The sequence below is a fragment of the Ranitomeya imitator genome, chromosome 3 (assembly GCF_032444005.1).
Source record: "Ranitomeya imitator isolate aRanImi1 chromosome 3, aRanImi1.pri, whole genome shotgun sequence".
Lineage (NCBI taxonomy): Eukaryota > Metazoa > Chordata > Amphibia > Anura > Dendrobatidae > Ranitomeya > Ranitomeya imitator.
This window is the reverse complement of record NC_091284.1, coordinates 490664452-490692366: the sequence shown is the minus strand read 5'-3', so window position 1 is coordinate 490692366 and position 27915 is coordinate 490664452. Positions and strand designations below refer to the sequence as shown.

At 44.0% G+C, this 27915-nt stretch overlaps 1 protein-coding gene across 1 annotated transcript in view; it reads right to left on the bottom strand.

Moving 5' to 3' along the window:
- Window positions 1-27915, bottom strand: part of LOC138670362 (sodium/hydrogen exchanger 2-like) — a 169014-nt gene that overhangs the window by 60960 nt on the left and 80139 nt on the right. The window contains exon 3 of the mRNA XM_069757627.1: window positions 198-448. Within this exon, the coding sequence (XP_069613728.1) occupies window positions 198-448 (251 nt within the window). The remainder of the gene's footprint in view (window positions 1-197; window positions 449-27915) is intronic.

Here is a 27915-nt window from a genome sequence, read left to right as displayed (position 1 = left end):
TACGCTGGGGGGATTCTTATGTGAATGCAGAGTGACTGCAGACTTATTGATTTGGACCAGACAACCCTTTTAAGAACCATCACAATTTTGTGGATAAATTCAAATAGAAATAAGTAAGATGTAACAACATTGGTGTCTGAGCTACTTAAACATTTTTGAAATAGACCAGTACAGCAAATTGATGTGTAAATACTTACGCCACAATGCCTGAAAGGTGGAACATTTCTGCAGTTAAGTATGACAAGTAGCTATACAGGAAGACAAACAGCGGCTCAATCACACGGATGTTGCGGGTGAATCTGGTGGTGAATGCAGCTACTAATCCAAATACGATACCAATTAAAACACCCCCTACTCCGACCACCACGAAATTAGCCACTCCAGACACGATATCAGTCGTCACAATTGTTTTCATCTCACAGAATGACTTGAATAAATTATACAGCACCTAGAAACAAATGTGGAAACATATTATATATTTTGTACCATGTCTAACAATAATGTATTGACTGCTATGAGTGGATCAAAAGGTTGGCACGTGAGCCAGCAAAATGAGCCCTACCGTCAGTATTGGGGAACCTGGCACATCATTTGCTAATACTAAACTGTCTGCAATGTCTTATAATAGTGATGTAATGCAGTGTGCCAGCGGGGGATTGCGGTGACGTCGGGGCAATCCAGGACATCAATCACTATGTTTGTGAATATTATAAAGAGGACCGTAACTTAAACAATCGGAAGCGCCGCACATATGACTGAAAGACAACGTCCGTGAAGCAATTGCCTAAGGATAAAAAGTGTTTTATCGACAGGAATACTGGGGACATTTGGCTTGAGAACAACATGTTAGTAAATGCACATCACTAATAACACATTGGAGATAGTTTAGTATCGACGAATGATGTGACATCTTACCTTTAAAAATCTAATAAACTATTATTGTTCATACTTGTAAAGCGAAATTCTTATATTACATATACTCTAACAATCATGAAAATCAATTAAACTACACAAAATTCTATAATGCAGTTCAATAAACAGTGAATCATTTACGGTAGGGGTCCACAAACTTTTGCAGGTCACAAATCACTTAAATAACAGAATATTAAATGGGAAAAACACTATTAATATTACAAACAGGTAAAGTAGTTTTTTTAATGCTAACTGCCTGTGAAATTGCTTTTGACCTCGGCACTAAGGTCATGAATTACTTTGACCTCCCTGGTGCCAGATGTGCACAATAGTTTACACAGCTGAGAGCAGCTGAGAAGCAAAGTTACTTCATATAGTATAATGCACCCCATAGTCCTCATAGTATAATGTACTCCCCATAGTCCTAGATAGAGTATAATGCAGCCCCACATAGTACATATAGTATAATGCATAGCATAAGGTCCTTGATAGAGTATAATGCATTCCCAATATAGTACATATAAAGGTGCACATTTTCAGACTGCTTGCCATGGAAATGTCACTTAGACTTGTGGACACCAAGGATTTCCGCTGACTCATGATGGCAGCAGTCCCTTGGTACTCTGTCCCCAGCCCCACTTTTTCTCCCTTTATGGTGTCCCCACCTTTTACCAGCTCGGGGCCCTTACCAATGCATGTACTGGGATTGTCCACTTAACAACCGACATGTGGACAAGTGTTTGTGGCCAAGGACACTATACGAGGGGCGATCCAAAAGTAATGATAATCAATACTAAACACAATTAATATAGTAAAAAAAAATATATTTTTCTACATAGTCTCCTAACAAGTCTATACATTTAGTCCATCTCTTTTCTAAACTTAGAATTCCCTTCGAAAAAAATTATTGATCTTGACCCTCAAAAAAATCCCCAACAGTGGTTATCACGTCCCTATTGTAGTCAAATTTCTTGCCCCGGAGGTGTTCCTTGAGCCGAGGAAAGAGAAAGAAGTCACTGGGGGCTAGATCTGGTGAATGGGGGGTGTTTCACCAATTCAAAGCCCGCTTCTTGAATGGTAGCCATGGCAACTGCAGCTTTGTGAGCTGGCGCATTATCTTCGTGAAACAGCACTCCAGCCTGCAGTTTGCCACGCCTTTTCTCCTTGATAGCCTCCCGCAATCTTATTTGTTCTGCGTAGTAGGAGCCCATAATAGTGGTTCCCTTCTCCAAATAGTCCACCATAATAATTCCTTTAGCGTCCCAAAAAACGGACGCCATAACCTTCCCTGCTGAGCTTGACACTTTGAATTTCTTCGGCATCAGTTCGTCGGCTCGTTTCCATGTCATCGATTGCTGTTTAGTTTCGGGATCAAAGTGGTAGATCCAGGTCTCGTCCATGGTCAAAAAACGTGACAAAAAATTTTCCTTGTCTGCTTGGAACTTTTCGAGATTTGCTATTGAAATGTCAGCTCGTTTGTTCTTTTGCTCGTCGGTTAACATTTTTGGCACCCAACGTGTGGAGACCTTTCTCATATGCAATTCTTTTGCAAGGATTCTTTGAATAGTGCCATATGAGATCCCTGTGACCTCAGCTACATGTCTGGTAGTCACTCTTCGATCTGCCAATACAACTTCTTCAACTTTTTTCACGTTTTCTTCATTGAGGGACGTGGATGGGCGTCCTTCACGATGTTCATCTTCCGTCAATGTTCTTCCCAGCTTAAATTCCTTGGCCCAGCATGCAACTGTGGAATATGGAGGAGAAGAGTCCCCCAATGTTTCCACCAAGTCGCTGTTTATGTCTTTGGTAGTCATTTTTTTCAAGCAGAGGCATTTGATGACAGCTCTGAGCTAGTTTTTTCCATTTTGATGTTCACTCCTCAGCAGTTCATATTCAAATGAATGTAGCTCCCGGGAATCGTGGTCTATTTAAGTGATTTTTTTTTCCTGGACTAGTGGGTACCTAAGATAGAAGAAAACATTTTATTTTAATTTCTGTGTGCAATAGAAATAACCGATTATCATTACTTTTGGATCACCCCTCGTATTTGCCTGAAGGCACACTGGGTGAACATTGTGGAGGCAAGGGCCGAGTCCCACCCTGGCACGCACGTGCTCCCAACACCAAGGATTGCTGGCCCTTCCATCATAAACTACACTGAAATTTCTATTGTTTTAATAAAAATTTCAATTTTGTTTTACTTAAATTACTTAAATATATATTTGTTTAATACTTTTTAAATGTTGCTTTATATACAGGAAAGAATGTTTCAAAACATTTTTTTCCTATAAACTCCAATTTCTCATTGATTTTGAATGTTTTATTGTCAGTAAAAGAAAAACACCATTGTTCTCAGCAGCTATCTGGGAGTCAGAGATGCTTCCAGGGGTCTGCCCCATGCAGTTCTCCTTCCATTCAGAACTTTTCCATCTTTTTTTTAATATTTTCACTGCCCCCAGATCTCATTATAGGTCTTCCAGAAAAATATTCGGATTTCCCATTGACTCCCATTATGCTTGTTATTCAAAAAGAGCATCCGGGCATTAGGAATTGTTCTGTTCGAGTAACGAGCACCCGAGCATTTTAGTGCTCGCTCATCCCTAATGATATTACCATACTGTTTTCTATTGGTTGATTAGTGCCTCATTGTTAAATGCCATACATGCCTGTATCAATACTAAATACTAGTAGGGAGCACCAAAGGGAATAATAAGGAGAGTATACTGTGGGTTACTTTTGTTTTGTTTGTTTTTGTATGCCATTTCCTCCTCATGGAAGATGTTCTTAAAATAATGAAAAGTTTTTTGACCTCTGATTAGAAATATTTTATCTCATTTAGTAGTCAATTTTGCCAAGCAAAGATGATATGGGGATGCATAGGAGAAATCTTGAATGCCATTGTAGAAAGAGAAGATAAGAGGAGAATAGAGAAGGAAATCTTGTGAAGATCAGACGTTGCGTGCAGGTACGTAACAGGAGAATATACCATATTAGCAATTTCATGGATATTAGTATATGCAAATACTATTGTTTTGGGTTATTATATGTCTAAAAGAACCCCAACACTGTATTTGTGGGAAAAAAAGGTTATGGCACAAAAAGGTTATTTATGGCACATATTATTGGAATTATCTGTATATTTGAAAAAAGCCAAAATACAAATATGTTTGAGACTATTGGAAAAATCTACCCTAGTTTATAGCCAACATAATTTTTCTTTTTTCTCTCTTTATTTTTTCTTCATAATTGGGAAGGATGGGCAAGGGATGGGAGGTTTAAAAAATGCATACAAAATTATATTGAATTATCTATGCCATATTTAGATTATAATCCTGAAATTAAAATAAAAAACTGATATGACTCACACAAATATGCACATATGATTCTTATTATTAAAGGAGACTTACACAAACTTGTTATAAGCAAACAAATAAAAAAAATATTGCTATAAAGTAATAGATAACACTAATTTTACCCCGAAACCAGAAACTTTCTGCTTTTTATGTACTTAGAATACTTCACAAACAAAGGAATGTCAGCTGTGTCTTGTGTGTGCTATACAGTAATGAATAACTTATTCACATACATTTATTATTTATCTGTACTACTTAATGCAATCCCTTGTTGTGAAGTTACTCATAGAAGATTATTTTACCAGTTTGGTTAATTGATGCCAACTTTAATTATGGTTTTTAGAATGCTACTAGTAAGGCGTTCAGTGTGTTAAAACTGGCACCTGCAGCTTTTTCTATAGTAACCACTGTGCTTATTATATATACATGGCAATCTATACTACATCATGTTGGACATAAGGCAGGATTATAAGAAGGGCAGAACATAAAATTGTCCCCAGACCACTATCACCCAGTATCAGAAACCTACTTACTACTGTATCCTCACCATGCTAAGTGCGCAATAAAGGAGCTGCATGGCCCGGTGACAGAAGAGGGAATAAATATAACATTGGATGCAACAAATATACAGCTTTGACAAAAATTAAGAGACCACTGCAAAATTTTCAGTTTGTCTGATTTTTCTCTTTATAGGTGTATTTTTGAGTAAAATGTAAATTGTTATTTTATTTTATGAACTACTGAAAACATGTCTCCAAAGTTCCAAGCAATAAATTTTGCGTTTATTTTCTTAAATTGAGAAAGAGTCAAAATAACAAAAAAATGCATTGCTTGCAGACCTCAAATAATGCAAAAAAAAGTTCATAATCATTTAGAAACAACAATACTAATGTTTTAACTCAGGAAGAGTTCAGAAATCAATATTCTGTGGAATGACCATGTTTTTTAATCACAGCTTTCATGCGTCTTGGCATGCTTTCCACCAGTCTTTCACACTGCTTCTGGCGCACAAAATGTAAGCAGTTCTTCTTTGTTTGATGGCTTGTGACTATCCATCTTCCTCTTGATTACATTCCAGAGGTTTTCAATGGGGTTCAGGTCTGGAGATTGGGCTGGACATGACAGAGATTTGATATGGTGGTCCTTCATCCACACCTTGATTGACCTAGCTGTGTAACATGGCACATTGTCCTGCTGGAAAAACCAGTCATCATAGTTGGGGAACATTGCCTGAGTAGAAGGAATCAAATGTTTTTCTAGGATAACCTTGTATGTGGCTTGAGTCATACGTCCTTCGCAAAGATTAACCTGCCCAATTCTAGCCTTGCTTAAGTATCACCAGATCATCACTAATCCTCCACCAAATTTCACATTGGGTGCAAGACACTGTGGCTTGTTCGCCTCTCCAGGTCTCCGTCTAACCATTAGACGACCAGGTGTTCAGCAAAGCTGAAACTCATCAGAGAAGATTACCTTACTCCAGTCCTCTATGGTCCAATCCTTATGGTCTTTGGCAAACTTCAGCCTGGCTCTCCTTTGCTTCTCATTGATAAAAGGCTTTTTCTAGCTATTGTGACGCCCAGGAGACCGGGATACCCAGCACCGGACCAATGGAGTCTGTCTCTTGAGGGGGATGTCACGGGTGGCTTGACCCGGTGCTGTGGCCTCAGGCAATGCACAGTGTAAGGGGTATCATGAGGGGACAGGCACTTACTTGATCAGCAGCAGGTTCTCCCAGCGGTGACGATCCTGATCCTGGATAGATGGCTATTGTCCAAATGAAAGACTGAGGCACTGAAACGTTTAACCAGTTTACTTTAACATAAAAGGATTTACAACCAGTCCTGTCACCGGAGTCTGTATGGGAACTCTGAGTTACTTTGACCCTGCCGGGGTCTTCGCCTCTTATTGTGCGCAATTTCTGTGTGGCCCTGCTGCTGTATGTGAACTGGCTGCCGGCCCAATCTGTCCCCTCCGGGTCCTGGTTCGACGGGCAACCCGAGTCCTTTTATCGGTTTACCCCCTCTGGGAGTACCGCTGAACTCTGTGTCTGTTGCTGCATCCGACCCTAGTGAAGCTGATATCACCTCACGTTTTTCCGGTTGCTGTATTATATATAATGAATACAGCCACGGATCCGGTATCCGTCTTTGCGCCTGTTCTGGGTAGTGATTAATGCTACCCGGTTCTCACAATGTCCTTTTTCTCTATCCCTCTTCTCCTCAGGCCGGTGATTTAGGCCTGGCAACAGTCACAGGGCTGTTAGAGATTCAACTGTATGACCTCTCACTATCAGCTCCTTGGCCCAACTGCCATTTCTTCTCTCAGACCAGAATGGATCAAGGGGAGTCTCTGGAGCTCCCCCTTCTGGCCGGAGGTGGTAGTGCAGTCTTGCTATTTTAGTATTTGTACTTACTGTCAGTAACTATTTTTGTGGCAAATACCCCTAGGGGTGCCACATTCCCCCTTAGTTAAGAACAGTACTCCGGGACTGTGGGACAATAACATTTTGAAATAACAATTAATATGTACAGAGTCTTAAAAATGAAAAGTTACAAAAACCACTCAAGGAAACAAAAATAGAGTTCTGTAAAAAGTCACTTCAAATAGCGTCCATTAATACAGTTCTATCCTTGAAGGTATTAGGAACGGCACTGTACTTAGTGTCCAGGAATTTAGTTCCATTTTTCCAACGAAGTTATCAATATAAAGTCTAAAGAAAGTTCAAAAAGAGCAAAAAGCAAAGTTCAAAAAGCAGTCTTTCCGGAGCTTTGATTTAGTGCCTCCGGGCTGATAAAAAGTTCAAGAATATGCAATAAGTTCATACAGACAAGTCTCTGTAGGCACTGGGCTTAAACGTTGCAGACTGATAGCAATGACTATACTACATTTTCTGTTTAACTATATACGGCATAACATATATACAATTCACATTATGAGCTTTATAGTTGGTAATCTGCATACCTGGCCGGTAATTGACCCTGGGTACTACGCTGTGATCTACGTAATAGCGGTGTCTCTTCATGTGGTGTACTACTGTCTACTGCGGATGTAGTATCTGCCCGCTCTGCTAAAGATAATTCCACGACTATGGAGTTGGCAAGTCCACCGTGAATGGGATTACTCTGACCAGGAATCTGTTCTTCCTGGCCTGGAACCTCCTGTAGTACGGGGTCAGCCTCTTCCTGTCTTGGGACTTCTGGTATTGGGTTCGGTGTTGGGTAAAAGGCCACCATGGGAACCACTACTGCACCATGGTATGTTAGTAGGGTTTTGGGAAAGTCTCCTATACAGGTGTGATACACTTCCTCTTCTTTTTCCTTTACTGGTTGAACCTGTATGGGTTGAATAACTTCTGGTTCTGGCTGGACAACGTCTGGCTCTTTCAATGCTTCCGGACATAATTTAAGATTGTCTCTTGACACTAGTACAGATGTTAAGCCTCCGTTTTTGCTAATGAGACACATTTTAGGATTATCCACTCTTGTTGGTAAAACTGTGTAGGGTACGGCTTCCCACTGATTGTCCAGTTTATTGGTTCGACGATTTCTCTTGAGCACTTGGTCACCCGGTCTTAATGGGGTCGCTAGAGCATTCTGGTTGAAAGTTCGCTCTTGTCTTTCTCTAGTTTGCTGAAGGCTTCTTTCCACACTCTCTTGCACTTGGCGATACTGCTTTTGCCGTATGATATCCCAATTGGAGTCTTGAACTTCTGCGTCTGGTTTCAGAATTCCCATTTCTAGATCGATTGGTAATTGGCCGGGTCTTGCACGCATAAGGTAAGCTGGGGTGCAGTTGGTGGAGCTCACCGGGACATGATTATACAGATCCACCAAGTCAGGCAATTTCTCTGGCCATTGATTCCTTTCTGTCTCAGGTAAAGTCTTTAGTAGGTCTATTACAATATGGTTCATCTTCTCGCATAAGCCGTTTGTGGATGATAGGCCGTCGTCCGGATCTTTTTGCAACCATACATATTTCAGAATTCTCTGAAGATCTCTGATTCAAAGGCTGTACCTTGGTCGGTGAGAACCTGTTCCGGATATCCATGGGGTCTACAAAAGTACGTTTGGAACGCTTTGGCTGCTGTTTTTGCTGTCAGATCTTTTACGGGTACTACTACCAAGAAACGTGAATAATGGTCCACGATGGTCAAGGCATAGACATAGCCGGACCGGCTTGGTGTCAACTTCACGTGGTCCATGGCTACAAGTTCAAGTGGTTGTTTGGTGATTATGGGCTGCAGTGGTGCTCTTTGGTTCTTTTGATCGTTTCTTCTGAGGTTGCACGGGCCACAATTTCTGCACCACTGTTCGATTGATTTTCTCATCCCGACCCAATAAAATCTTTCTCTTAGAAGTACTTCTAACTTTTTCCAACCGAAGTGACCAGCACCATTATGGTAAGCTCCGAGGACCATCTTCACATCTTGTTTAGGCACAATAATCTGCCAAACCAATTCATGTGTTTTCGGATTGGTGTATCTTCTACAGAGCTTCCCTTGATACAGGAACATTTTGCCTCTCTCTTTCCAGAGTTGATGCGTCTCTTCTGGGGCATCCTCATAGGGATATGCACTTTGCTCAGTCAACAGTTCCTTCACCAACTTCACAGCCGGATTGCTGTCTTGGGTGTCAGCCCATCTATGGTGTGCTAACGGATTAAAATTCACCTCTTGTTGTTTCTGATAGGTACTTGACTGATGATGTTTTGCCTTGGGACGATGGAAGGCTGGTAGTTCAATTTCTTCAAGCTCCCCCGTTTCCTCTTCTACATCTCTCAAGTGTGGCATCCGGGATAGGGCATCGGCATTTCCATTCTTGCGACCTGCTCGATACTTGATTATGAAGTTGTAATTAGATAACCGGGCTATCCATCGCTGTTCTAACGCACCTAATTTGGCTGTGTCCAGGTGGGTCAACGGATTGTTGTCAGTATAGACAATAAATTCTGCAGCGGCCAGATAGTGTTTGAAACGCTCTGTCACAGCCCAAACTACTGCCAGTAGTTCCAATTTGAAGGAGCTGTAATTTTCTGAATTTCTTTCAGTAGGCCGGAGCTTTCTACTTGCAAAGGCGATGACTTTCTCCCGACCTTCTTGCTTTTGTGACAGCACCGCTCCTAGTCCCACATTACTGGCATCGGTGTAGAGGATGAAAGGTTTATGGTAATCTGGGTATGCCAGAACCTCTTCTCCGGTTAGTGCCTTCTTTAGTTGTTCAAAGGAGTCTTCCCTTTCGTCGTTCCACTGAAAAGGAGGGTTTCGGTTTGAAGGTTTCTTCGTCTGCCCTACCAAGGTGTCTTGCAAGGGTGCTGCCAACTTGGTAAATCCTTTTATAAATCTGCGATAGTAACCCACCAATCCCAGGAATTGTCTAACTTCTTTTGCGCTGGTAGGTCTTGGCCAATCCCTTATGGCGCTTATTTTCTCGGGATCTGGTGCTACTCCCTCCGAACTCACGATGTGTCCCAGGTACTGTACCTTTGGCTTGAGAAGGTGACATTTGGATGGCTTGACTTTCATGCCATACCTGGATAAGGCTTCGAACACTTCTGCCAGGTCTATTAAGTGTTGTTCGTAAGTCTTTGAGTAGACGATCACATCATCTAGGTACAGGAGGACGGTCTCGAAGTTCTTGTGTCCGAGGCAGCATTCCATCAGCCGCTGGAAGGTACCGGATGCGTTGCAGAGTCCGAACGGCATGCGATTAAATTCACATAGACCCATTGGTGTGGTGAATGCCGTCTTTTCCTTATCTCTCTCAGCCACAGGGACTTGCCAATACCCGCTTGTTAAGTCTAAGGTGGAAAAATAATAATTAGCAGATTTCAAAGCAGTTAAGGACTCTTCTATCCTAGGCAAGGGGTAGGCGTCTTTATGGGTGATGTTATTAATCTTCCGGTAGTCTACGCACATTCTCATGGTTCCGTCCTTTTTTTTGACAATCACTAGAGGGGCTGTCCAGGGGCTACAGCTGTCTCTTATTACCCCGGCCTGTTTCATTTCCCTCAGCATATCTTTTGCACATTGATAGTGAGCGGGCGGTATGGGTCTATATCTTTCTTTTATTGGGGGATGGTCACCTGTGGGGATTGTGTGTTCTACCCCTTCTATCCGTCCAAAGTCCAATGGGTGTTTACTGAAGACTTGTTCATATTCCGTCACTAGCCTATACACCCCTTGTTTTTGATGGGTAGGTGTTGAATTTATGCCCACGTGTAGCTGTTGGCACCAATCCTCCATTTCTCCATCTGAGCCATTGCCTTCCACCTGACAGGTTGGTTCTAAGGGCTCAATGGTTGTGATGGCATTGTTGTCAACAGTATATAGCTTTGCCATTGTAGCATACCTTGGCAAAGTGACCTCTTCCTCTCCACAGTTCAAAAGTCGTACCGGCACTCGTCCCCGGTGTACCTCGACTATCCCTCGTGCTGTGAGTATAGTGGGCCTGCTGTCAGTGTACACTGGTTCTATTAAGGCTTGATAATCTCGTCCCTTAGTACCAATGGCTGCTCTACACCATACCAGCATTTCTGTTTTTGGTGGGATTACAATAGACGTTGGATCACTTACCCTCACACTGCCGATTTCTCCACCTGCAACTTCTACCTGTTGCCTTAACATCAATACTTTTATTTCCCTCCGGAGAACTCTCTGCTGGCAGGATTGGGCAGTTTCAGCAATTTGCTGTAAGACAGAAATGACTTCGGAAAAGCAGTTCTCTAACACATTCATTCCTATCAATACAGTTGGTTCACAGTTCCGCCGGTCAACATCAACAACAATTATACCCTGTTTCTTCAGTTCTACTTTACCAATCTTTATGGTAATCTCCCTGAATCCTAGTTTCGGTACCAACTTACCATTACTGGCCCATATATCTAGTTCAAAATCAGAGGGCCCTTTATCAATATCTGCATCAGCCCAGTACCTCTTATAAAGGATATACGGTATAGATGAAATCTGGGAACCTGTGTCCAGCAAAGCGTTGAGGGGAATTCCGTCCAGCACGATAGGGATAATGGGTCGTCCTCCGATGTACCTGTCGTGCCAGGGTGTTGGGCCTTGAAAGTTCATTCCTGTGAAGCGGCCCGCATTCCCAGGGGATTCCCGTTTAAATCACAATCTCGTGCAAAGTGGCCCGGCTGCTGGCAACGGCGGCAAATGGGCTGTCCATCCGGTTGGTAGCGGTCGCGGGGTCGTCCTCTCCATGTCGGGTATCTCCGGGGTCTCATCCATGGAACATCCTCTCTACAGTTTGCCAACTCCATCTTGTGTCCTCTCATCTCCTGCATGGTTTTAGCCATTGAAGCAACAACATCAGCTAAAGAGTCAAGCTTTTGTTGAAGAGCCTCATTAGTACTGGGCCCCAGGGGCTTAGCAATGGCCCCAGACATAGCTGATGTCACTGGTACTCCCTGTTGTTGAGGTGCCTCTGCCATGGGTTGCGCAGGATCCTGATCCCGAGGTGCCTCTGCCAGCTGGAGACGTATAGCGCTCTCCTTTAATTGGGCAAATGTCAATTCAGGGTTCTTAAAAACAAGCATGCTCACATGCCCCCGGTGAGAAGGGGTGTAGAGTCCCTCAATAAATTGATCTCTTAGCAGTTTATCCGCTCCGATGTTAAAAATGGGTTCAGCCAGTGTAAGTGATTTAAGGGCTTCCTGCAGGTTTAAGGCAAAGTCTCTCACGCCCTCATTAGCTTTTTGTTTGCAACTAAAGAATCGTATTTTAGCTTTGCTGCTGGCCGTGGTTTCAAATGTAGCTTTTAATCCAGCAAATATGCGTTCAACAGTGCCTTTTAGATCAGCTGCCCATGCTGTGACTTCTCGCTTAGCATGGCCACTTAACTGCATCATCAGGAGACTAACACGCTGAACTTCACCCACAGGGAACATGTCAAAATGGGCCAGCATCTTTTCTCTGAAATCGTCAAGGGTATTAGGCTCACCTTCATACATTGGAAGCCATGGGCCACCCGGGGTATATGGCATCAGCACCGGCATGATGGGCGCCACTCCTTGCACCGCTGCGCTGCCGGACTCTCTATTGACACTCTGTCTTTCAGCTGCATTAGCGTTGCCGAGTGCTGCGGCGTCTCCGTGCTGCGACATACTGTGCCCCCTTAGTTAATCCGGACCCTTCCGGTCCTCCGCTTCCGTCGGGATAGTGTAGATTCGTTCCGCTGTGCAGCAGGATCGATTTTCCCCTTGCTCTGATGTCAGAGCGCTCAGCTTGGTGCCGCCCACAATGACACGCCCCCTGCTGCTCCCACCCACCGCGCTCTGTAATGGCGGATTGTGAAGTTTTTCAGTTAGACTGGGGCTCAGGTGATGGCGTAGCTCAATTAACAGTCTCGTGCCTAACGGTTATGAAGTGATTACCTCAGGGGATGGCGGCCATCTTTACTCCATTATAACCAATGGGGAAAAGTCACTTTCAATAGTTTTCAATGGGGAATGGATTTTTCTTTAATAAAGTCAATTTTCAAGATTTTTCATCCCAGTTTCCACAGTTTTGGGCTCCAATCACGGCACACAATACCCGGTATACGGGCTGGCTAGATCCTGTTCGTGACGCCAATTGTGACGCCCAGGAGACCGGGATACCCAGCACCGGACCAATGGAGTCTGTCTCTTGAGGGGGATGTCACGGGTGGCTTGACCCGGTGCTGTGGCCTCAGGCAATGCACAGTGTAAGGGGTATCATGAGGGGACAGGCACTTACTTGATCAGCAGCAGGTTCTCCCAGCGGTGACGATCCTGATCCTGGATAGATGGCTATTGTCCAAATGAAAGACTGAGGCACTGAAACGTTTAACCAGTTTACTTTAACATAAAAGGATTTACAACCAGTCCTGTCACCGGAGTCTGTATGGGAACTCTGAGTTACTTTGACCCTGCCGGGGTCTTCGCCTCTTATTGTGCGCAATTTCTGTGTGGCCCTGCTGCTGTATGTGAACTGGCTGCCGGCCCAATCTGTCCCCTCCGGGTCCTGGTTCGACGGGCAACCCGAGTCCTTTTATCGGTTTACCCCATCTGGGAGTACCGCTGAACTCTGTGTCTGTTGCTGCATCCGACCCTAGTGAAGCTGATATCACCTCACGTTTTTCCGGTTGCTGTATTATATATAATGAATACAGCCACGGATCCGGTATCCGTCTTTGCGCCTGTTCTGGGTAGTGATTAATGCTACCCGGTTCTCACAATGTCCTTTTTCTCTATCCCTCTTCTCCTCAGGCCGGTGATTTAGGCCTGGTAACAGTCACAGGGCTGTTAGAGATTCAACTGTATGACCTCTCACTATCAGCTCCTTAGCCCAACTGCCAGTTCTTCTCTCAGACCAGAATGGATCAAGGGGAGTCTCTGGAGCTCCCCCTTCTGGCCGGAGGTGGTAGTGCAGTCTTGCTATTTTAGTATTTGTACTTACTGTCAGTAACTATTTTTGTGGCAAATACCCCTAGGGGTGCCACACTTACATGACTGGAGTCCTGCCTCTAGGAGCCTGTTCCGAACTGTTTTTGCCGTGCACTTCACCCCAGCTGCCATTTGCCATTCCTTTTGTAGGTCACTTGATGTCATCCTGCAGTTGCTGAGTGACATTTGAAAAATTACAAAATGTAAACTGGGCCAATGCAAAAGTTTGGGCACCCTTGAAAATTTGTGTGCTCAGATAACTTTGACCAAAGTTTCAGACCTTAATTAGCCTGTTGGGTTATGGCTTGTTCACTGTCATTAATAGGAAAAGCCACGTGATGAAAATTTCCCAGCTTTATAAAAACCCAGTCTCCAACCTTGAAAAGAGCATGACTTCTACAAATGGATAATGATCCTAAACATATGTCAAAATCCACAATAGACTACCTCAAAAGGCACAAGCTGAAGGTTTTACAGTGTCCCTCACAGTCCCCTGATCTGACCATCATTAAAATCTGTGGCTAGACCTCAAAATAGCAGTGCATGAAAGACGACCCAGGAATCTCACAGAACTGGAAGAATTTTCCAAGGAGGAATAGATGAAAATTCCACAAACAAGAACTGAAAGACTCGTGTTTGGCTACAACAAGCGTTTAAAAGCTGTGATACTGTGAAAAGGGGGTGCTACTAGGTGCTAACCATGAAGTGTGCCCAAAGTTTTGCATTGGCCTAATTTCCTTTTTGTAATTTTTAAAATGAAAAAGATGAAAATATGTTTTTTTTGCCTAAAATATAAAGGAAATGTGTCGTCTTTAACTTTGGGCCTTTTTGAGATAATTTCATCTTAAACTTGCTCGACTGTTCACAATAACAGTAATTTTGACCAGAGGTGACTAAACATTTATACAGTACTGTGCAAAACGTTTAGGCAGGTGTGAAAAAAGCTGCAAAGTAATAATATTTGAAAAATAGAAGTGTTTATAGTTTATTTTTTATCACTTAACAAAATGCAAAGTGAATGATCAAAAGAGAAATCTAAATCAAATCTAAATCAAATCACATTTGGTGTTACCACCACTTTTTGCCTTCAAAACAGCATTAATTCTCCTAGGTACACTGAAACACAGTTTTTGAAGGAACTCAGAAGGGAGGTTGTTCCAAATATCTTAGAGAAATAACCACAGATGTATTTAGGTTTATGTCTCTTCAGGAAATCCCATGATGATAAAGTTGAGATTGGGGCTCTTTGGTGGCCATATCGTCACTTCTGGGATTCATTTTTTTTTACTCTAAAGATAGTTCTTCATGATATTGATTGTATGGTTGAATGCAAATTTGTTCTGCAGCAGGACACTGACCACAATCAGATGCCTCTCTGATGGTATTGCATGATGGATAAGTATCTGCCTGTACTTCTCAGCATTGTGGACAAAAGGCAATGGGCAAAGTCGAGGACAATGGTCGGCCAAGTGAATTTAACAGATGAAAGACACATCTTAGCTCTTAGTAACTGCTTTACTAGGGCCTAGTTTTAGTTACTGATGCAAATTGATTTATTGCCAGTTAGAAAATGGTTATGCCTAGCATTTTCTATAACATAGCCATTACATTTATTGGTTCTGTCACAAAGTCTCTAACCTCTTTACTCCTATTTTGAAAGATTTTGCCAAAGGAAAATATTTCTAATATGTATTATTTGTTATCTTGCTCATCATATCTGAGATCTATAATCATTGATTTAGCACCCATTTAATATCGCCAGTGTGGGGTATGGCAGGTAGGCAACAGAAGTGTTGTATTAACCCTAACTAGAAAATAATGATATGCTTATTCCAGCAGCGATCACAGTAGCGCCTTCCATGTCTCTCCTCCGCTTAAGAGCTAGGGTAAAATAGCTTTTCTTTTTCATTTATTTATAATATTCCTTGGAAATGCAAAAAAATACTATATCTGAATGGTGCCTTGGCAGCGGTATTGATGTATTAACTAGAAGGTAATGCTTCTTATAGAAGTGATCTCTGCAGTGCCTTCCTTGCCTCCACTAAAAACCTTGACTAAAATAGTAATTTTCCTGCATTTTTCAATTATGTAAAGTAGGTAAAAAGAAATGCTGTGCCAAAATGATGCCCTAAAAATACATATAATATTTCATATAGTCATGTTGTAGGCAACAATTAAAAAATATGAATTAAAAAATGTGGATCCTGAAGGTCAAGACTGTTGTGGTCCTGAAGGGTTAAAACACATTTTAGTCATTCTAATTTTTTTCCCTCAGTAAAATCTGTAATTGCACAAAGAAACTTATGTAAGCAGTGGGGAAACCAGAATTTATTATACTGGAAAACACTTTCAAGATAGAGAACAAGAAGTCTATTGTGTACTTCTCAGCATGTACTCTTCTATATTCAGTGTACCTGGACCTCTAGCAGAAAGCGTCTGGTACAAATCCTTAGACAAGTAAACAAAAAGATGTAACTTTATATATTAGATAGACACCAACGTGAAACTAAATATGATGTTCCTACCTCATCACATTGACTGTCCTATTTTTCTAAATGAGGCCAGCAGAAATCCAAGCAAATGCTGCGGAATCAACCCCATTCATTTGTGGGGAATGGATTTTTAGATCTCAAAAATGTCTACTGTAAAACTGAAACATGTGAGTATATCCTTGATATTTATTGTAAATGGTGTGAGTGTGAGGAGCAATGCTGTACAGCATTAACCCCTTCACGACTTTAGACGTATCCGTATATCCAGGTTGGGAAGGACTTCCCGACGTTGGACATATGGGAATGTCCTGGCAATTTTGCGCACACAGTAGCTGCTCTTATCATTGATGAATAGTGCGGTCTACTGATATGCTAATTATACATTGTCTAGCCCAGATAGTTTGTTCATTTTTAAAACAGTGGAGGAAAATCTATGCAAATAGATTACATAATCAAACAACGCAACTTGGCCTTCACCATTCTTCCCCTTATCTGTGAGGGTGGACTGAAGGACACTGGGTAAATAAAAAAAATAGGCTACATGCCTGTGTATAAAGAGACTTCAAGACAGAGAGACTAAGAGAGAGACAGCCGGAGATTCTGCCAAACATTCAAAGGACCAGAGACAGGACAGCAGCCATTTTACATCATGGCTCCATCATGAGGGACACGGATCTATCATGCTACAGGAAACAACCTAGGAGTTTTCGGCTTTGCTTGGATGGATACAGGTCTGCTCCATTGACCATTGCTGAGCCATGGATACATTTGGAGAGAGCCAGGATAGGGACCCGCTGGTCGCCTGGCTCCATTGAGATATCACTGTGAAAAAACTTGGCACTCAAGTCGGATTCATACGTGAAAATGAGGTTCCTCTTTTATTTAGCATTTACTTAGGTTATTTATTTAGGTAATTTAGCATAACCTTTGTCAGAACTGAATGGTGTAGAGGGGGAGGAGGAACCAGTTATGTCATCCCATAGTGATGCAGATCACAGCACTAAGCGCTGATATAACTGTTTCCTCCTCCGCCTCACACTACTTGAGTGCTAATTTTTTTTTGACAGTGTGATTCATGGGCTGGATACCCTACTTGGGCACCTCACTCCCAATTAAGAGTGCTGTATATGACTTTACACAGTGGCTCCATGGAGATGTTCGGATAAGACAGATTGTGACTCTCGTGTCAACTGGCCTTGTATCTCGTATGGACTCAATGGACTCATCTTCCTACGTTTGTCGTTACCTCCTTTGTGTGTACCAGAGGTGGGGTAGCCGACCCTGGGAGCTCTGATGTAACATCTGCCATTATCCCTGTGGGTCAGCGGAAGGGTGAGACTCTAATATGCACCATTTTTACCCTCACCCTGTGTTGTCTGAGTAGCGTTAAGCCCACGCTAACGGGAGAGCAGGTGTTAGGCGGGATGATCCCTGGTCCATGCAGTTCCAGCTATCGGACTGGGGCACCCACCGAACCCCCGTTCCCCCACAACATGTAAGGACATTCTTTATGGGGTCTAGTTTAAAAAATGGGGTCACGTTTGGAGGTTTCCACTGTTTAGGCACATCAGGTGCTCTGCAAATGCAGCATTGCATCCACTAATGACTCCAGCAAATTTTGTGATCAAAAAGTCAAATGGCGCTTCTTTCATTCCAAGCCCTGCTGTGCGCCCAAACTGTAGTTTTTCTCCACATATTGGGCATTGGCGTACTCAAGAGAAATTGCACTACAACTTGTATTGTGCACTTTCTCTTGTTATTCTTCTAAAATTGCAAAATTCGGGGCTAAAATATAATTTTTGTGGGAAAAATGTGAATTTTTATTTTCACAGCTCTACGTTATAAACTTCTGTGAAGCACCTGCCCACACCACTGATTGGCAGCTTTATTCCCATGTGTAGTGTACACAGAAAGCTCACAATCAGTTGTGAGGGAGGTATACAGAGTTCATGAATATGAAGGACTACATGACAGCAGGCTTATGAGTCCTCTAGTGCTTATTTCATAGTAATAAAACAGTGATTTTATCAAAACCACAAGGAAAAGCCCAGTAAGTGACACTTCACTGGAATCAGTCTTTACCAGTAGCGTAGCTACCGGGGGGCAGAGGGGGCCATTGCCCCGGGCCCCGTGCTCTGAGGGGGCCCACCCGGAGCTACGCTACTGTAACTGCATTGGCACGCGCAGCGTGGCTCTCCTTTGCTTCTCATTGATAAAAGGCTTTTTCTAGCTTACATGACTGGAGTCCTGCCTCTAGGAGCCTGTTCCGAACTGTTTTTGCCGTGCACTTCACCCCAGCTGCCATTTGCCATTCCTTTTGTAGGTCACTTGATGTCATCCTGCAGTTGCTGAGTGACATTTGAAAAATTACAAAATGTAAACTGGGCCAATGCAAAAGTTTGGGCACCCTTGAAAATTTGTGTGCTCAGATAACTTTGACCAAAGTTGCAGACCTTAATTAGCCTGTTGGGTTATGGCTTGTTCACTGTCATTAATAGGAAAAGCCACGTGATGAAAATTTCCCAGCTTTATAAAAACCCAGTCTCCAACCTTGAAAAGAGCATGACTTCTACAAATGGATAATGATCCTAAACATATGTCAAAATCCACAATAGACTACCTCAAAAGGCACAAGCTGAAGGTTTTACAGTGTCCGTCACAGTCCCCTGATCTGACCATCATTAAAATCTGTGGCTAGACCTCAAAATAGCAGTGCATGAAAGACGACCCAGGAATCTCACAGAACTGGAAGAATTTTCCAAGGAGGAATAGATGAAAATTCCACAAACAAGAACTGAAAGACTCGTGTTTGGCTACAACAAGCGTTTAGAAGCTGTGATACTGTGAAAAGGGGGTGCTACTAGGTGCTAACCATGAAGTGTGCCCAAAGTTTTGCATTGGCCTAATTTCCTTTTTGTAATTTTTAAAATGAAAAAGATGAAAATATGTTTTTTTTGCCTAAAATATAAAGGAAATGTGTCGTCTTTAACTTTGGGCCTTTTTGAGATTAATTTCATCTTAAACTTGCTCGACTGTTCACAATAACAGTAATTTTGACCAGAGGTGACTAAACATTTATACAGTACTGTGCAAAACGTTTAGGCAGGTGTGAAAAAAGCTGCAAAGTAATAATATTTGAAAAATAGAAGTGTTTATAGTTTATTTTTTATCACTTAACAAAATGCAAAGTGAATGATCAAAAGAGAAATCTAAATCAAATCTAAATCAAATCACATTTGGTGTTACCACCACTTTTTGCCTTCAAAACAGCATTAATTCTCCTAGGTACACTGAAACACAGTTTTTGAAGGAACTCAGAAGGGAGGTTGTTCCAAATATCTTAGAGAAATAACCACAGATGTATTTAGGTTTATGTCTCTTCAGGAAATCCCATGATGATAAAGTTGAGATTGGGACTCTTTGGTGGCCATATCGTCACTTCTGGGATTCATTTTTTTTTACTCTAAAGATAGTTCTTCATGATATTGATTGTATGGTTGAATGCAAATTTGTTCTGCAGCAGGACACTGACCACAATCAGATGCCTCTCTGATGGTATTGCATGATGGATAAGTATCTGCCTGTACTTCTCAGTAGAGTTGAGCGACCTTGACCTTTTTAGAGTCGAGCCGGGTTTTGCGAAACCCGACTATGTCCAAAGTCGGGTCGAGTGAAATCGGCCGATTATGACGTAAAGTCGGGATCGACCGAAACACGAAACCCAATGCAAGTCAATGGGGCAGCATAGTCGGCAGTGAGTGGGGGCCAGGAAAACACCTAGAGTGCCCATTTTAATGTCAAAACCATCCATTCTTCTTAATGAAGCTTGTCAAGCGTAATTTACCTTATAATAATTGGAAGGCATTTGAAATTGGGGGTCATTTGGCTAAAGTTGTGTGGGGTAGGGCTGGTTCAAGTAATTAGTGGGCCCAGGAAATCTGGACCACGTCACGGCAGTGGAGCAGGGAGAGGTAAGTATTTCAACTTTGCAAGTGCTGTGAACCTGAGCAAGCAGGGGGGGCCCACTCGTTGGCATTGGCACTGGCACAGGGCCCCTCAAAGTACAGCGGTGTGTTTGCACGGCGGGGGCGCCTCCCACCGGCAGCAACACTTTTGCGTACTATGAGAGGCCCTGTGCCAGTGACGTCGCCAACTAGTATTCCTCCCCCCACCTGATGAAGGAACCTGCACTTTCATCTGCACCTTCCTCTTTGTCCCCGTGTAAGGTGGTATGGTATGCGGGAAGAGCAACCTGACTTTCAGCAGGGTCACAATGTTGTTGTGTAGCGTGCACGGGGAATGTTGCGTTATGGGTCAATGTACCAGCAGACTCATCTATCACTGGCTGGGCAATGGGCACGATGAAGTGGAAACACAGATATAGGCCCAAAGAAGAAAGTGGGCTAAATGCAGTTCAAAATTGGTAACACAGGAATAACCAGGGGGCATTGCAGTGGAGGACAACTGGAATGAGAGGCTGACACAGAGAGTAGGGCCAAATCAGTAAGTAGTCGAAATGCAGTTCAAAATTGACAACCGTAGTAAACAGGCGGCACAGCTTTGTTCAGTGGAGGAGAACAGCAAGGAGTGGCAGACACCGATAGTAGGCCCCAACCCAACTAGTAGGCCAAATGCAGTCTAACATTAACAACTACTTAACGAGAGGCTGAAAATGGAATTTCAGGACAGGAAACCAGGAGAACAGCAAGGAGTGGCAGACACCGATAGTAGGCCCCAAACCAACTAGTACGCCAAATGCAGTTGTTCCATTTAACCACAATTTAATGAGAGCCTGAAGATAGAAGCTCAGGAAAGGCAACCTGGTGAAAACCTTGGAGTGTAACACAACCTGTCTCTACACCCCATACCAAATTTGTAGGCCTAATGCAGCGTAGTTTCCACCAACTACTAAACGAGAGCCGGAAGATCGAAGCTCATGAAAGGCAACCCGGGGAACACCTTGGAGTGTAACACAACCTCTCTCTACACCACGGAAGGGCTGATTCTTAGGAAGGAAGGCTGTTGTAAATAAGCATTGCGCGTCCGAGGGTGATTATATTCTTATTCGGTATCTACTCACCCTCGGACGCGCCATGCTTCTTGATTTGTAATTAATGTTTATTTGCAATGTGCTTTTGACTTACTCAATTATTTTTTTAATTATTGATTTTATTAAATTAATAGTTTAACATCTTATTGGAAATAATTTAAAGGAGACGCGACAGGACAACACTCGGTGGATGCCATATCTGTGTTAACAACTCCAAAAAACTTTCAGTTAACTTCTTGCAGGAGAAAGAAATTGTAGCTGTTGGACCTTTGTAGTACAGTTCCAGATATTTGTTGTGTGTTTGTTTTGATTGTTAAAATGTCTGCATTTGAGATCTCAACACGATCTTATTTTTTATAATCAAATTAATTTTTTAAATATTTTATTAGGTTGGTTCAAGGGGTACACGGGCCGCAGTAGACAGGTCAGTGGAGGCCTAGTGGAAGGAGGGACCGCAGATGCGCCACTGTTTCACCCATACACAATTAGTAGGCCTAATGCAGCGTAGTTTCCAACAGCTACTAAACGAGAGCCGGAAGATCGAAGCTCAGGAAAGGCAACCCGGGGAACACCTTGGAGTGTAACACAACCTCTCTCTACACCACGGAAGGGCTGATTCTTAGGAAGGAAGGCTGTTGTAAATAAGCATTGCGCGTCCGAGGGTGATTATATTCTTATTCGGTATCTACTCACCCTCGGACGCGCCATGCTTCTTGATTTGTAATTAATGTTTATTTGCAATGTGCTTTTGACTTACTCAATTATTTTTTTAATTATTGATTTTATTAAATTAATAGTTTAACATCTTATTGGAAATAATTTAAAGGAGACGCGACAGGACAACACTCGGTGGATGCCATATCTGTGTTAACAACTCCAAAAAACTTTCAGTTAACTTCTTGCAGGAGAAAGAAATTGTAGCTGTTGGACCTTTGTAGTACAGTTCCAGATATTTGTTGTGTGTTTGTTTTGATTGTTAAAATGTCTGCATTTGAGATCTCAACACGATCTTATTTTTTATAATCAAATTAATTTTTTAAATATTTTATTAGGTTGGTTCAAGGGGTACACGGGCCGCAGTAGACAGGTCAGTGGAGGCCTAGTGGAAGGAGGGACCGCAGATGCGCCACTGTTTCACCCATACACAATTAGTAGGCCTAATGCAGCGTAGTTTCCAACAGCTACTAAACGAGAGCCGGAAGATCGAAGCTCAGGAAAGGCAACCCGGGGAACACCTTGGAGTGTAACACAACCTCTCTCTACACCACGGAAGGGCTGATTCTTAGGAAGGAAGGCTGTTGTAAATAAGCATTGCGCGTCCGAGGGTGATTATATTCTTATTCGGTATCTACTCACCCTCGGACGCGCCATGCTTCTTGATTTGTAATTAATGTTTATTTGCAATGTGCTTTTGACTTACTCAATTATTTTTTTAATTATTGATTTTATTAAATTAATAGTTTAACATCTTATTGGAAATAATTTAAAGGAGACGCGACAGGACAACACTCGGTGGATGCCATATCTGTGTTAACAACTCCAAAAAACTTTCAGTTAACTTCTTGCAGGAGAAAGAAATTGTAGCTGTTGGACCTTTGTAGTACAGTTCCAGATATTTGTTGTGTGTTTGTTTTGATTGTTAAAATGTCTGCATTTGAGATCTCAACACGATCTTATTTTTTATAATCAAATTAATTTTTTAAATATTTTATTAGGTTGGTTCAAGGGGTACACGGGCAGCAATAGACAGGTCAGTGGAGGCCTAGTGGAAGGAGTGACGGCAGACAGGCATCAAAGGCCTAACATTGGGCTGGCTGTAGGCAAGTTAAAATTGGTTCCAGGGGAACACGGCCATCAGTGGCCTGGTCAGTGTAGTTGTAGTTGAAAGAACGGGACGCAGACAGGCTTCGAAGGCCTAACATAATAACATAGGGCTGGCTGTAGGCAAGTTAAAATTGGTTCCAGGGGAACACGGCCATCAGTGGCCTGGTCAGTGTAGTTGTAGTTGAAAGAACGGGCCGCAGACAGGCTTCAAAGGCCTAACATAACAAACTTGGGCTGGCTGTAGGCACTTTTAAATTGGTTCCAGGGGTACACGGGCAGCAGTGGTCTGGTCAGTGGAAGTCTAGTGGAAGGAGTGACCGCAGACAGGCTTCGAAGGCCTAACATAACAAACTTGGGCTGGCTGGAGGCACTTTTAAATTGGTTCCAGGGGTACACGGGCAGCAGTGGTCTGGTCAGTGGAAGTCTAGTGGAAGGAGTGACCGCAGACAGGCTTCCAAGGCCTAACATAACAAACTTGGGCTGGCTGTAGGCACTTTTAAATTGGTTCCAGGGGTACACGGGCAGCGGTGGTCTGGTCAGTGGAAGTCTAGTGGAAGGAGTGACCGCAGACAGGCTTCCAAGGCCTAACATAACAAACTTGGGCTGGCTGGAGGCACTTTTAAATTGGTTCCAGGGGTACACGGGCAGCGGTGGTCTGGTCAGTGGAAGTCTAGTGGAAAGAGTGACCGCAGACAGGCTTCGAAGGCCTAACATAACAAACTTGGGCTGGCTGGAGGCACTTTTAAATTGGTTCCAGGGGTACACGGGCAGCAGTGGTCTGGTCAGTGGAAGTCTAGTGGAAGGAGTGACCGCAGACAGGCTTCCAAGGCCTAACATAACAAACTTGGGCTGGCTGTAGGCACTTTTAAATTGGTTCCAGGGGTACACGGGCAGCAGTGGTCTGGTCAGTGGAAGTCTAGTGGAAGGAGTGACCGCAGACAGGCTTCGAAGGCCTAACATAACAAACTTGGGCTGGCTGTAGGCACTTTTAAATTGGTTCCAGGGGTACACGGGCAGCGGTGGTCTGGTCAGTGGAAGTCTAGTGGAAGGAGTGACCGCAGACAGGCTTCCAAGGCCTAACATAACAAACTTGGGCTGGCTGGAGGCACTTTTAAATTGGTTCCAGGGGTACACGGGCAGCAGTGGTCTGGTCAGTGGAAGTCTAGTGGAAGGAGTGACCGCAGACAGGCTTCGAAGGCCTAACATAACAAACTTGGGCTGGCTGTAGGCACTTTTAAATTGGTTCCAGGGGTACACGGGCAGCAGTGGTCTGGTCAGTGGAAGTCTAGTGGAAGGAGTGACCGCAGACAGGCTTCCAAGGCCTAACATAACAAACTTGGGCTGGCTGTAGGCACTTTTAAATTGGTTCCAGGGGTACACGGGCAGCAGTGGTCTGGTCAGTGGAAGTCTAGTGGAAGGAGTGACCGCAGACAGGCTTCCAAGGCCTAACATAACAAACTTGGGCTGGCTGTAGGCACTTTTAAATTGGTTCCAGGGGTACACGGGCAGCGGTGGTCTGGTCAGTGGAAGTCTAGTGGAAGGAGTGACCTCAGACAGGCTTCCAAGGCCTAACATAACAAACTTGGGCTGGCTGGAGGCACTTTTAAATTGGTTCCAGGGGTACACGGGCAGCAGTGGTCTGGTCAGTGGAAGTCTAGTGGAAGGAGTGACCGCAGACAGGCTTCGAAGGCCTAACATAACAAACTTGGGCTGGCTGTAGGCACTTTTAAATTGGTTCCAGGGGTACACGGGCAGCAGTGGTCTGGTCAGTGGAAGTCTAGTGGAAGGAGTGACCGCAGACAGGCTTCCAAGGCCTAACATAACAAACTTGGGCTGGCTGTAGGCACTTTTAAATTGGTTCCAGGGGTACACGGGCAGCGGTGGTCTGGTCAGTGGAAGTCTAGTGGAAGGAGTGACCGCAGACAGGCTTCCAAGGCCTAACATAACAAACTTGGGCTGGCTGGAGGCACTTTTAAATTGGTTCCAGGGGTACACGGGCAGCGGTGGTCTGGTCAGTGGAAGTCTAGTGGAAGGAGTGACCGCAGACAGGCTTCGAAGGCCTAACATAACAAACTTGGGCTGGCTGTAGGCACTTTTAAATTGGTTCCAGGGGTACACGGGCAGCAGTGGTCTGGTCAGTGGAAGTCTAGTGGAAGGAGTGACCGCAGACAGGCTTCGAAGGCCTAACATAACAAACTTGGGCTGGCTGTAGGCACTTTTAAATTGGTTCCAGGGGTACACGGGCAGCAGTGGTCTGGTCAGTGGAAGTCTAGTGGAAGGAGTGACCGCAGACAGGCTTCCAAGGCCTAACATAACAAAATTGGGCTGGCTGTAGGCACTTTTAAATTGGTTCCAGGGGTACATGGGCAGCAGTGTATGGTCAGTGGAAGTCTAGTGGAAGGAGTGACGGCAGACAGTCTTCGAAGGCCTAACATAACAAAATTGGGCTGACTGTAGGCACTTTTAAATTGGTTCCAGGGTAACACGGCCAGCAGTGGCCTGGTCAGTGTAGTAGTTGTAGAAAGAAGGGACCGCAGACAGGCTTCGAAGGCCTAACATAACAAAAATGTCAAAACAATGGTATTGTCAGTGCCAGGCATTGAAGGATGTCAGCGCCTAGACTACACATTGGTGAAGCTGTGAGAGATAATTTTGCTAGTGGTAGAGCACTGTTTGAGCTGGGGGGGGAACTGTCTTGTGGCCGGCGGTACAGGCACAGGGCCCCTCATATTACAACGGTGTGTCTGACGTTGGGTGCGCACCACCACCGCCAGAGACACTTTATTGTACTATGAGGGACCCAGTGGCAGTGCCGTCGACCAAAAGCGGCCACACCCACCTCTTCAGACAAACAGCACTCTCAAGGGTCCAAGCGCAAAGTGGCGATAGCACGGCCCCGTGTGGGGACTTTGGCCATTTCGTGAGGTGGAAACATGTCGTATGCTGGACAATCAGGTGAAGAAAATTACGAGATTGGAAAAGTCATTCAGAATAGTCCACAGGCAAGACCTTTTCATAGGAAAGCTAGGTGTCAGCCGGGCAGGGTGGGGCAAAAGATTTTGAAATCCAGTTGTGGTTCATTTTAATGAAGGTTAGATCATCTACATTTTGGGTAGCCAGACGAGTCCTTTTTTCTGTTAGTATTGAACCTGCAGCACTGAATACTCTTTCTGATAGGACACTAGCTGCCGGGCAAGCAAGCTCCTGCAATGCATATTCTGCCAATTCTGGCCAGGTGTCTAATTTTGATGCCCAGTAATCAAATGGGAATGACGGTTGAGGGAGAACGTCGATAAGGGATGAAAAATAGTTTGTAACCATACTGGACAAATATTGTCTCCTGTCACTTTGAATTGATGCTGCAGTACCTGTCCTGTCTGCGGTCATAGAAAAATCACTCCACAACCTGGTCAGAAAACCCCTCTGGCCAACGCCACTTCTGATTTCTGCCCCTCTAACACCTCTGGTCTGCTGGCCCCTGGAGCTCGTGTGAGAATGATCACGGGCGCTGTGTGCAGGGAATGCCAGAAGCAAACGGTCAACAAGAGTTGATTGTTTTGTTGCTAATATTAGTTCCAAGTTCTCATGTGGCATAATATTTTGCAATTTGCCTTTATAGCGAGGATCAAGGAGGCAGGCCAACCAGTAATCGTCATCGTTCATCATTTTTGTAATGCGTGTGTCCCTTTTGAGGATACGCAAGGCATAATCCGCCATGTGGGCCAAAGTTCCCGTTGTCAAATCTGCGGTTGTGCTTGGTTGAGGGGCAGTTGCAGGCAAATCTACGTCACTTGTGTCCCTCAAAAAACCAGAACCCGGCCTTGCCACGCCACCAATTTCCCGTGCCCCCGGGAAAGCTTCCTCATTAAAAATATACTCATCCCCATCATCCTCCTCATCCTCCACCTCCTCTTCGCCCGGTACCTCGTCATGTACACTGCCCTGATCAGACAATCGCTGACTGTCATCAAGGCTTTCCTCTTCCTCTGGTGCAGACGCCTGATCCTTTATGTGCGTCAAACTTTGCATCAGCAGACGCATTAGGGGGATGCTCATGCTTATTATGGCGTTGTCTGCACTAACCAGCCGTGTGCATTCCTCAAAACACTGAAGGACTTGACACATGTCTTGAATCTTCGACCACTGCACACCTGACAACTCCATGTCTGCCATCCTACTGCCTGCCCGTGTATGTGTATCCTCCCACAAAAACATAACAGCCCGCCTCTGTTCGCACAGTCTCTGAAGCATGTGCAGTGTTGAGTTCCACCTTGTTGCAACGTCTATGATTAGGCGATGCTGGGGAAGGTTCAAAGAACGCTGATAGGTCTGCATACGGCTGGAGTGTACAGGCGAACGGCGGATATGTGCGCAAAGTCCACGCACTTTGAGGAGCAGGTCGGATAACCCCGAATAACTTTTCAGGAAGCACTGCACCACCAGGTTTAAGGTGTGAGCCAGGCAAGGAATGTGTTTCAGTTGGGAAAGGGAGATGGCAGCCATGAAATTCCTTCCGTTATCACTCACTACCTTGCCTGCCTCAAGATCTACAGTGCCCAGCCACGACTGCGTTTCTTGCTGCAAGAACTCGGACAGAACTTCCGCGGTGTGTCTATTGTCGCCCAAACACTTCATAGCCAATACAGCCTGCTGACGTTTGCCAGTAGCTGCCCCATAATGGGAGACCTGGTGTGCAACAGTGGCAGGTGCGGATGGAGTGTTTGTGCGACTGCGGTCTGTGGACGAGCTCTTGCTTCTGCAGGAGGACGAGGAGGAGGAGGAGGGGGTGCGAACGGCTACAGACAACTGTTTACTAGACCGTGGCCTAGGCAGAACTGTCCCAAACTTGCTGTCCCCTGTGGAC